Source organism: Lemur catta, chromosome 23, assembly GCF_020740605.2.
Source record: "Lemur catta isolate mLemCat1 chromosome 23, mLemCat1.pri, whole genome shotgun sequence".
In the NCBI taxonomy this organism is placed as follows: domain Eukaryota; kingdom Metazoa; phylum Chordata; class Mammalia; order Primates; family Lemuridae; genus Lemur; species Lemur catta.
Window position 1 is genome coordinate 19,303,323 of NC_059150.1, and position 12,645 is coordinate 19,315,967.

The 12,645-nt window shown below is 35.5% G+C and overlaps 1 protein-coding gene across 8 annotated transcripts in view; it reads left to right on the forward strand.

Moving 5' to 3' along the window:
* The window catches only part of SMG7 (SMG7 nonsense mediated mRNA decay factor), a 75,087-nt gene that overhangs the window by 22,083 nt on the left and 40,359 nt on the right, over nucleotides 1-12,645 (forward strand). For 5 of the 8 annotated variants that reach the window (XM_045536380.1, XM_045536373.1, XM_045536374.1 and 2 more), the window contains exon 2: nucleotides 3,185-3,323. The exons of the other annotated variants lie outside the window; for them this stretch is intronic. In XM_045536380.1, the coding sequence (XP_045392336.1) occupies nucleotides 3,208-3,323 (116 nt within the window). In that variant the 5' untranslated portion in view covers nucleotides 3,185-3,207. The remainder of the gene's footprint in view (nucleotides 1-3,184; nucleotides 3,324-12,645) is intronic. 8 annotated transcript variants of the gene reach the window in all.

Genomic DNA, 12,645 nt, shown 5'->3' on the forward strand with positions numbered 1-12,645 from the left:
GTTTTAACTTGCATTTCCCTGATGAAATCTATTTTTTATGTGGAGCATCTTTTCATATGCTTTGTTGCCATCTGTATATTTGGTGATGTGTCTGTTAAGGTCTTTGACTCATTTTTTAATCAAGTTATTTGTTTTCTTACTGTTGAGTTTTAAGAGTTTTTGTATTTTGGATAACGGTCCTTTATCAGATGTATCTTTTATAAATATTTTCTCCTATTTTGTGGTTTATCTTCTCATTCTTTTGACATCTTTGGTTTCTTTACATCACCTCTTTGTACTTTATCTTATTATGTTGTCCCTATGTCAAAGTTATTTTTTCTTATTCTTACCATTTCCAAATAAGTCTGGTCTGCTATTACTTACATTAACACTAGTTTTAATTCTAATATCTGCTCATGTTTTTGCTTTCATTTTTATTTCCACCTCGTTTGGAATTCTTTTACCCTTCTCTTAACCATATGTGCAAGCTTCTGATTAATTCAGTAGGTCTCCTATAATAGTTTTATCTGACCATTTGTATATTAAGATACTAATTTTATTAAAAATTGCTTTCTTTTTATCTTCTCTATTACCTGTGAGGTATTTATTTTTTTAATATGTTAAATAGTTTGTATTATCTTTGTATTTTGTTTCAGGAAGGTACAGGATTGTTGCAAAAAATGAATTACTTTTAAAAACAGCATTGGGTCCAATGGGGTTGAAAACCATTGTTTTGGCATACTTTGTCCAATATAAAGATTCAAATGAGAGGAAATAGGTTTCTGGTTGTTTATGGCTTAATCTGAATTTCTTGTTTAATTCATTTGGGTTGTTGAACTTATGTTCTGTTTGAAGTTTCAGATTTTGTGCTTCTGTAGAAATATTTAGAGTTCTGTCTATAACCATATAGATGCCACTGTGATGAAAACAAAATCTGAATTTGAGAGAGCCAAATAAATGATCCTGTATTTCTAATTGTTTAAAATCATAGATTCTTTGAAGTTGAAAGAAAGTATGTTATTCCTGATTCTCAGATGAAAAACCTTTCAGATTGTTTTCCTGGAAGACTTTTAAAAGTATCGTCAGACCCTTGAATTTTTAGGGTCTTGTTCTATTATTGAGAGACTGTTTAGTCCAAAATTATATTTGAGCAACTTGTAGTATGGCAGGTACTATGTTAGGCACTGGATATACCTGGTTGAATAGGACAGTGTGTAGTAGAGGAAATGTGTAAACAAATAACTTCATTGTAGTGCTGTGATGCACCGGGAGTACTTGGCCTAGCCAAGACTCTCTTATAGCAGTTACTGAGTTTTAAAATACAGGAAGGGAGGCCGAGCACGGTGGCTCACACCCGTAATCCTAGCACTCTGGTAGGCCAAGGCAGGAGGATAGCTTGAGGTCAGGAGTTCAAGACCAGCCTGAGCAATAGTGAGACCCTGTCTCTACTAAAAATAGGAAAAATTAGCCGGGCATGGTGGCACACACCTGTAATCCCAGCTACTCAGGAGGCTGAGGAAGGAGGATTGCTTGAGCCCAGGAATTGGAGGTTGCTGTGAGCTAGGCTGATGCTACGGCACTCCAGCCTGGGCAACAGAGCAAGACTCTGTCTCAAAAAAAAAAAAAAAAAAAAAAATATATATATATATATATATATATATATATGAGAAGGGGTTAACCAGACAGGAGGAATGTGTGGGAGGGCATTCTAGGTTGAAAGAAAGACCCAGAATAAAGATACTGAAGGGCAAAAAGTAAGGAACTAAAAGTAATCTAGATTTATTGTATCATAAAGTATAAAGTGGAAAGCTGTGGTACCTTATATATGCTATATAAAGGAACTTGGGTTTTATCATGAATTATTTTATTTTCTCTCAGTCTTTTCCACTAGAGTTTAATTTAAGTCACAGGAGATTGAATACATACTTTGGAAGTATGGCAACAAGTCCACATAGAACTGCTGCATATTTGAAATTTCTCTTAAGATATATTTTATTGTTAAGAATTATGAAAAACTTTGTGTTCTATTTAGAATTGATTAGTGTGAATTCTTTAAATTTCAGTTTCCTAATTTATAGAATGAGGATAATAACATTTACCTTTTAGAATTGTTGGGGGGAGTAATAATAACTATAAATTGTGATAACGACTATGACAATAATGGCATTTTTTGAGGGCTTACTTACCAAGGAATAGTTCTAAGTGTTTTACTTCTTTTATTTCATTTAATTCTCAAAACATCTCAATGAGGTAGGTATTTTTATTTTCTCCGTCTCACTTCAAAAACTGGAGAAGTGGTTCACTTAAGATTACACAGCTAGTGAGTGACAGAGCTTGGTTTGAACCTGGGCAGCGTGACTACAAGACACTCTATTGTACTACCATTCTATGAGAGTATGCATATAGAACATTTACCATAGCATATGTTACATGATAATTATAAACGTAACCAGTGATCAGTAGCCAATAACAATAACTTACATTGTCCAGATCTTTCAGGTAAATTGAAGTCCCCAAGAAATTGTGCTATGTTTTTCTGTGGCTTGACTTACTCCCTGGCATACCATAGGGATGCAGACAGTCTTACTCCCCAGACCATGCTTGTAACCATTACCTCTTCTTTCCTTATTAGTCTGTCTCTACATCAGGGTTTAAATCTATGGCTGGGACCATATCTGGTTTTTTTTTTAATCATTGTATACTCAATCCTTAACACTGTATGTAGTACATTAAAATGACCAAATATTTGTTTAGTGAATGAAATGAAGATTAAAAACCTGACATTTTCAGCTGATCTTAGAATAGAAGCATTATTCGTATTGCCTATAATTGTGGTTGAATTGCTTTATGTGTTTCTCATTTGGTAAGGAGTCTACCTGTTTTTGTCTTCCAAAAGGCATTTTCTTACTCTGGTCCTACAAGAACCCAGCTGGGTAACTGGTATCTATTTGTCCTATAGAGAGCAGCTTTCAGACAGTGAGGGAGATGAGAATAATATTTTAGACTGAAACTAGAATCTGTTAGAAATATATGAAACAGAATATTAAAATGTGTGTTTTAGAAACAATACAAAAAGGAAAAAGGCTTTGATATTTTCCTTTACCTTTCACATTACATTATTTCAATTAAAGAGAAAATGATTTTCTTCATGGGGGTTCTCTGTTATTGTGGGTTAACTCATATTTTCCTCCTCTCCTCTATCCAGAATGTCTTAAACCATTCTACCTTATGAGAAATTGGATGTTCTTGCAGATAGTCATTGTGGGAGAAAACGTTTCATATAAGTCCCAGATGAGGACCGGAAACTTGAAATCAGAGGAGCATCTGAAATCAAGTAATATTAGGTAGGATAAAAATTACAAGGGATTTCTACATGTTTTTATTCCTTTTAGAGATGTGTATTAACTACGTTTTCATATTCTGTAAACATTAATAGAAGAATTAGAGACTTTCTGAAGCATTTCATTTTGGCTAAGATGGGGGAGGAGCATGCAAAAGGTGTTTTTGTGTGTATGTTGTTTTTTACTTGTCTAGCTTTATAAGAACTTTGGCGTATGTATACTATGTCATGAGCATTTATATCTTGTGGAACAAGGAAGTTTTAAAAAAAATTTACTGATGTGAATTTAAAAATCATGTTTATGTACGAGGTCTCTGAGTATTTATGATAAGCATAGGGACATATGATCCATCTTGTAGATTATTCTCTGGAATGAAAATCCCCCCCCCCTTTTTTTAACATATGTTGTAATTCATTTTAGTGCAGAGAGCATCAGCTCTGGCTTCTGCATATCAGCACAGATTCAATCAAGCACCCCAAGTGCCTAGAGAAATAGGTGTATGGTAGTATGCTAGAGAAGCCCTCTTTAATACATGGTGAGTTAGTAACTCTTGCTGCAACAGCTTATAATGATAGAACGTACAAAGATGCTTGATCCTAGAGATGATGGCCTTTACCTGAGAGGTGTTAGTTGCTCTTGTAAGTTGATACTGTGACAGCGGCATCTATAACCAGGCCATTTCAGAAGTCCTGCTTTACTGGCTCTGGAACTAGATTGCAGGGCAGAACCCAAGCTCTGCCACTTCCTAGCTGTGTGACCTTGGGCAAGTTATTTAACCAGTCTGTGCCTCTGTTTCCTCATCAGCAAAATAGGGATAATATTATTACTTACCTGATAGAATTATTGTGGGAATTGAAGATTTAATAATATATGAAAGCATGTAAATAGGACCTGGCAAATAATAAGTGATTAAACTGTAATATTTGACTACTGGTTAATTCTTAACCGATAGATTTAGAGTCTTTTAGCAATTAGCATACCATTTCTGTATTTTATAGTTTGCTTGATGTGTTGTATCAGGTCCAATTTTTAAAATATATTTGTTAAATAATAAAATGTAATCAGAACTAATGTTTGGAGAGAAGCAACAAAAAAAATCCTAACTTAAATCTTTTGTAATTTTTATATATCTGCCTCTAATTTTGTTTTTGATTTGTACTTAGAATGTAGTCTTTATGCCATCTAAACAGTTTATCTTTCTTTTATCTATTATGGTGGTAGAGGACCTAGGGTTTTGACCTCTACCTTGAAATGTTCTTGATATCTTGATTTTGTCTAATTCATATGGCTTTTATCACTTTTCTTTTTTCTTTTTTTTTTTTTTTGAGATGGAGTCTTGCTCTGTCACCTGGGCTAATATGCCATGGCATTAGGCTAGCTCACAGCAACCTCCAACTCCTGGGCTCAAGCGATTCTTCCGCCTCAGCCTCCTGTGTAGCTGGGACTACAAGCACACACTACCATGCCCGGCTGATTTTTCTATTTTTAGTAGAGACGGGGTCTCACTCTTGCTCAGGCTGGTCTCAAACTCCTAAGCTCAAGCAATCTTCCCATCTTGGCCTCCCAGAGTGCTAGGATTACAGGTGTGAGCCACCGTGCCCTGCCTCTTATCACTTTTCTATGTTCTTTTCTTTTTTTTTTAATCAAGCCTTCCTTTCCTGTTCGTTTTGTAATTATCCCACATATTTATCATTCTCCTCAGTGTATCTCCCCCTTTTAGACACTGATCTGATCTCTTTATCTCTGAAATTGAGGCAGTGTAGCTCTGAATTCTCTTGACATCTCTCTGCTCCCCAGTACTGCCAAATTCTAAAACATTTCTAATACTATGTCCCTCCAATTTCATCCTGTCTCCTTTTTAAGGCCAGTCCTGATTCCTGTCTTAGAAATATTTTCTTCATTCCAGACATGCTCAAGTGTCTCCCATCAAAAACAAACAAAAAAAAAGGGGGGGGGGGAGAAACTTTTCTTTACCCATGGTCCCTTTATCTTTCTCTTCACAGCCCAGTGTATTAAAAGTTGACTTAAACTTCTTTCTCTCATTTGTTTCTCAACTCCCTGCAGTCTGACATCGTGTCTTTGGCACTCAGAGAAGGGTATCATTGACCCTTTTATTTCACCGAATCCAAAATGCTTTCCATTCTTTATTTATCTTACAGTACTTGTCTGCTGCCTATGATGTTGTTGACTGCTCTTCCTTCATATTCTCTTATTTTCCATACTCCACTTTTCTCTTGCTCTCATACTGTTTGCCAGTTTTTCATTGGCATTCTTCATGGGCTGTCTTTCTTTTATCTGCCCTTTAAAAAAAATGAATATAAGAGAGGTAGCTCCACCCTTCTGCCTCTACGGGCAGTTACATCTGCTCTCATTGTTTTAACTGCCATCAGTGTGCTGATCACTCCAGTGCTGTGTCCCTAGTCATGATGTCTCCCCTGTGCCCTGTACTTGATCCCCCTCTCTGAATGCCTACACACACACCTCCACCTTTCAATATACTCAGCTGTCCAAGCTGACCATCTGGGAGTGATTTTAGACTCTTTCCTCTGCTTTATCTCCCCTTCTGCTGAATTAACTTTCAGATATTTCTTGAATCTGGGTTTTCCATCCATCTGAGTCATCACTTCCTCACTTCCGACCTTGACGTTTTAAAGGTCCTCTTTACGTATATCTATAGTAATCTTTTTAAAAATTCAGATTTAACAGTGCTTGTGCTCTTGTTTTAAATTCAGCACTGGTTTCTTATTTAAAGGACAGAATCTGAACTCCTTGACCATGTCATACAAGGCCTCTCACAATGTGCTGTCTACCTTGATTCTCCAATTTCATCATCTGTGGCTTACTACCTTGCATTTTATACTCCATCCAGTCTGTTTCTCTCACTGGCTTAAGTTTGCTTTTTATTGTGCTATTTCTCCTGCCTGGAAGAATAACTCTTCCAAGAAGAGAACATCCTTTGAAATTTTCAGACCAGAATTGGCCCTGAAATGAAACTAGGTGCACATTTTCAAAAAATATAGATTGTTGAGAGAATGTTATGGTATAGGAACATTGGAGTATCAGGAGATTTGAAAATGTGTGATAAACCATAAAGTGCCATAGAGAGAAAGTAAGTTAGTATTTTTATTGACACATACTGAGAAAAGCTCCTTTAGGAGCAGCATCTTCTCTAGATTCTCTTTTCTAAATGAAATTCAGCATTAGACCAATATGACTTATTTTTCTCTGATTAGTACCATGTGAGTTGGTGATGTGTTAGAGAGCTATAGATAGCGTATGTTTGTGTGAGTGCATGCAGAAACACACACTCACCTTATAGTATCTAGCCAGTTATTTAGCACAAATAATTATAATTAGGGTTTATTATGATTGTGATTGTAATTGGTGGATACTGTTATTATCCCTAATACTGCTTAGAACTCTATGGAAACATGTAAACAAATTAACTTGAAATGAAACCTATCATGGCTTTTGCTTAAGTTTCCAAAAAAATATTCTAGCCTCTTCTCCCATAGCAGCTGTGAGTTTAGAAGGTGTTGACTTGTATTCCTGAATTCTGCTCATAGAGAAAGGGAGTTGGGAGTCCAGGTAGAAAGAATCTCCCATTATGTGCTCCTGATTTGGAAATACCGTATTTCTAAACTATTAATCTTAGAGTGTGTATTCTTAAGGGAGATTATCCTGTATTTGTTACCTGGCATTTTTATATAAGTGCTATTTTTAATCAAGATATTTGTTAAAGAAGATAACCGAAATTTTAGTTTTTTTCCTCTAGTGACATTATAAAAAATTATCATGAAATGGTTATGTATAGATAACCTCAGTTATGTGGCCTATTACTATCAAATATTCCAGAATTTTTTTTTCTTACACAGTTGTATAAGAGAGTAACTGTGATATAATGGTTAGGAGCTAGACTCTGGAGTTAAAATGCTACTTCTGCTACTTACTAACTCTGTGACCTTGGGCATGCTCCCTAACTTTTGTCTCCTTGGGTTTCTTCAGCCATAAAGTGGGGACAATAATAGTACATGGTGTGAATTAAATGATTATATAAAGCACTTAAAACAATGGAAGTAGTAATTGCTATATATAGTGTTAGCTATTATAGTACCTAGTGCTGAGAATGCATTAAATGTATTTATAGATCTTGATTATTCCAAGAGTATTGTTTCAGATCGTTAGCTTTCAACATACTTGTCACTGAATGTTCCAGATTTTATTCAGCCTTTTAATTACTTTTTCTTTTTTATTGCTGATAGAAGTGCTTAATTTCTCTTATTATTAGGTTATTAAGTATGAAATGTCTGATTTCCTTAAGTGCTAAGTTTGTCAGTTGCTATCTCTGATATTTCACTTTGACACTTCTTGTTTTATGTTTGTTATGAAGTACCTCCTCAGTCTTTCAAATGCACATTTTGGCTTGTGATTATCTTTCAAAAATTTTTTAGAGCAATTTTTGTGAAACCATGAATAAGTCAAAAATTTGTATTGTTTTGGAACATGAGTTCCGTCAGAGAACCAGTGCAGTGCAGGCAGCTTGAAATATCAATGGAGTGTTTGGGAAGGATGTGGCTAATGAATGTACAATACATTGATGGTTTGAGAAGTTTCATTCTGATGATTTTAATCTTGAAAATGAGCCACATGGGCAACCAGAGACCAAGGTGGATAATGATGAGCTGAAAGCTGTAGTGGAAGTAAATCCATCTAAACCTACGCATGAATTAGCAACAAAGTTTGACGTTATTCCAACAATATTAGACCATTGGAAACAAATCAGCAAGGTAAAGAAGCTGGATAGATGGGTTCTGCATGAATTAAGGGAGCAGTCAGAAGAGAAATCATCTTGAAGCTTCCCTTTCTTTGCTGTCATGACATAAAGGGGGAACCATTTCTATACTGTATTGTTACGTGTGAAGAAAAATGGATTTTTTTGGACAATCACAAGTGTTGGGTGCAATGATTGGATAAAGATGAAGTATGGAAACACAGTCCAAAACCAAATATCACAAAAAGCTAATGGTGTCAGTTTGGTGGTCCAGCACTAGTATTATCCGCTTCAGCTTCATGAAACCTGGTCAATCAATTACAGCAGATGTCTGCTGCACCCAGTTGGATGAAATGATGAGGGTGCTTGTGATTAAGCAGCTGAGATTGGTCAATAGAGACAGACCAATCCTCTTGCAAGACAACACTGGACAACATGTTGCACAAACAGTGCTGTTACAACTATAGCAGCTGGACTTGGAAACTCTCTATTATCCACTGTATTCACCAAACTTTGCACCAACTAACTCCCACTTTCTTCCAGGCTTTGGACTACTTCTTGCACGGATATTCTTCTAATTCTTGACAAGCTGTGGAAAACACCTTTCCTGATTTCATCACCATTCATTCTCGATGCTCCTTCGCAGCTGGCGTGAACAAGCCACTGTTAAGATGGCAAAACTGTGTTGATAGTTTAGGCACATACTTTGATTAATTGTACTGCTTCTCATTTCAGATATAATAAATTATTGATTTGAAATCAGACATTTCACATTTAATGATCTAATATTTAATAACTAAGACAATATACTTAGCATTTTGAAAGCTTTATAACTATAATAGTGTTATTGTGTGATTGAAGGCATGGTGATTTTAATTCTTGGATTCTTGGTTCATTCTTTTCATTAATTCCTTCAGCTTAAAGTACGAATAAAAATGAATCCATGTTGCCACACCATCTACCAAGAGAAAACATTTTAAAAATTCTTGTCTTTCTATATAAGCATTGGCTATAAACCGAAATGGTTTTTTTTGTTGTTGTTGTTTTGTTTTGTTTTGTTTTTGAGACAGAGTCTCTCTCTGTTGCCCAGGCTAGAGTGCTGTGGCATCAGCCTAGCTCACAGCAACCTCAAACTCCTGGACTCAAGCAATCCTCCTGCCTCAGCCTCCTGAGTAGCTGGAACTACAGGCATGCGCCACCATGCCTGGCTAATTAAACTGTAATGTTAATCTATTGATGTGACTATCTTTTTTTTTTTTAAAGCCAATCAAATTTAGCAGTGGGGGGTTGTATACCAACTTTATTGATGCTAATGTTAATAAGTTCTGATAACCCACTACCATCGGACCAGCCTTGACGTGACGGTCTTTAAAAAAACTAGTAGGACAGCTGAAGTATAGTATTTTTTTTCTTTATCAAGTAAAATAATGAAATAGCCAGTTTTGTGCTAATCTTTATTTATTTATTTATTTATTTATTTATTTTTTGAGACAGATTCTCACTCTGTCACCTGGGCTAGAGTCCTGTGGCATCAGCCTAGCTCACAGAAACCTCAAACTCCTGGGCTCAACCCATTCTCTTGCCTTAGCCTCCCAAGTAGCTGGGACTAAAGGCATTCACCACCATGCCTGGCTAATTTTTTCTACTTTTAGTAGAGATGGGATCTTGCTCTTGCTCAGGCTGGTCTCGAACTCCTGACTCAAGCAGTCCTCCCACCTCAGCCTCCCAGAGTGCTAGGATTACAGGCGTGTGTGCTAATCTTTATGAAAGCATTTGTATAAGATCATATATCCATTGATTTGATTTCTTGTATATTGTACACTATAAAAAAAGGAAAACTAATAATTGTGTAGAGGTGGGAAGAGAGGGATTCCTCTTCTTGTGAGGCAATAACTGTTAGCTTAACCTTTCCCACCGGTGTGAATGAGTGTTTTGGGGACACAAAAAAGAATTAGTGGATAATAGTATATAAGCCAAACCTTGTTTTAAAGAGTTGTCAATTCTATCAAAAATACAGCATAGCCTGCAATTATTGACTGTTTCTGATTATATAAGACTGTATTTTTTTAACGTGGTCCTCTTTGTGACAAGATTAAGATAGTAACTAATAAAAATATCTGTACTCTGAAGACACTATTCTTGATGATTTCTCATGAGCATAATTTGGTTTGGGAACTTACAAACTATTTTATTTCTCATTCTTTTGATCAAGTGTGCCTTAGAGCAGGAGATGGCAAGCATTTTCTGTAAAAAGGCCAGATAGTAAATATTTTAGGCATGGTAGGTCATGTGGTTGTTGTCCCAACTATTCAGCTCTGCCCTTGTAGCTGAAAAGAGCCACAGACAATATGTAAATGAATGGGTGTGACTGTGTTTTAATAAAACTTTCTTTGCAAAAATAGGTCCAAGGTGAAGGGAAATTTCATTCTTAGGCTGACCACTGCGTTAGCTATGATGTTTACATAACTTCTTATGGTCTTTTTGATAAAAATTTCAGATAAAACTTTTCGTTTATGAACAGAACTTTTAATTTATGCTAGTTGACTTAAATGTTAATGTTTAATTGACAGAGCACAAAACTGAGCCTAGATAAGCCCATGTTAGCTTTTTATGTCATAGAATTTTGTTATTTGATTTGAAAGAAATAGAAGTAACTTGGACCCTGGAGTCAGAACAAAATTTGTACCTAATTGTACCTGATTGCTTTGTGACTATAGCAAATTTTTTTACGTCTCAGAGCTGTCATTTTTTCATTTATAAAATAAGAACAATTGTAGCTATCTCCTTAGGGTGGTTATATTTTCCCTTTAGCTATATTTTTGTAAATTCAGTTTAGTAAGGTTAGTTTAGTCATTAACTTGTGTTTCTTTCAAAACCCGGAAAGGAACAGCGCAGAGATGAGCAAGCACCTTTACCCTTATCATACTGAGGAATTCAAACTCCTAGAATTTCAAAATGCTTTAACATATATGTCAGATAGTTTTTAGTATTATACATTTTTATATTTCTATTAGTGTTTGAATTTTTAGTTTCACAGATTTTCTTGAGCAGATTATAACATATTAAAAATATAGAGTAAATTTTGGTCTTTTTTATTAATGGAAGCCTGCTCCAGAATCTGTAAGAATTATAGTTCATCAACTGACAAATCACCCACAAGAGAAGCAGACTGTAAAAAGTTCCTGTCATATACCCTATATAATCTTTGACTGGAAGTTGGTATTCATTAGGTGGATGTTAACATACTGAAATGTTACCATCTTTATAAAACACATCTTGTTTGGAATGAGAAAACAACCATTAGATGGATGATCCTAAGTATAAGTTATCCTGTATACACTCGTATGAAGTTTTAGCTAAAATATGGAAATACAGCAAAATATATCCTTTGTAACTTTGCAACTCAGGGACAGAATGAAAGGTCATTGAATCTAGTCAAGGTGAATAACTAACCCTGGCTTTCTCAGTATGAGGTTCATCAATTAGTATTCCAATAGGTTTTGTGGGAGGAGGAGGGATGGTTGTGGTGACATTGGTAGGATAGGATATGTGGTATGCTTTATCGAGTTGTATGATCTTAGATTTTAAGGGCATAAGCCAACAAGTTTGTGAAGATATTTTTTTTTAATGGCAACAGTTAACACCCAAAGCAAACAGTGAAGCCAGGCTGTATGAATAATGGAATTTGATGTTGTGTTACATTTTTGGACTAAGCATAACTATTTATTTAGCATGGTTCCTTTATTTAATAGTTCCATATGGTTTGTGGTTACCTTCTTAGCACCTTATTGTGGTTCTGTTGTTTGAAGGCTTAATTTTTTTTTAAAAAAGCATAAATATCTTTTAAAGGCTAAGAGAATGAAAGGATTCACTTTACATTTTAATGAAACTAAAATTAACAATATTAAGTACCTAATAAATTATTTAACACGATATTTACAGTGAAAGTTTTAGAACCTTCATATTCTCTAGCTTTCATGCTAAAAGTTTATTTTTAAAAATGGAAATCTCAGCTGGGCATGGTGGTGTGCACCTGTAGTCCCAGCTACTCAGGAGATTGAGGCCAGCCTGGGCATCATAGGGAGCCCAGTCTCTTTAATTAAAAAAAAAAAAAAAAAGGATATCTCTTAAGTTTATATATTTAAATTCTTAAATAGAGTATATGAACATGATTTATCCTTTTCTTTTTATTAAAAAACATTTACTGAGTGCCTACTGTGTGCAAGGCACAAGTCACTGTGCTTGTAGACACGGGGTTGTGATGATGAGCATTCTTCAAATCTGTGATATGTACTATGAAGAAAAACTACAAATGCTTTGAGAGAATGAAACAGGAATATCCTTCATCTAGATGGAGTTCAAGTAGGGCTTCCTGAGGAAGTAACGTTCTGAAGGGAGAAGGTGTTTCTAATAAAGAGACACTTCTTTACAAAGGCCCAGAGTGTGAAGGAAGCGGAGCACATGCAGAAGCCAGAAGTCCAGCGACGAGCACGGAGATCAGGGAAAGAAGAGTGGTGGAAGTAGAGTTCAGAGACTGTAGAATTTTGTAGGACT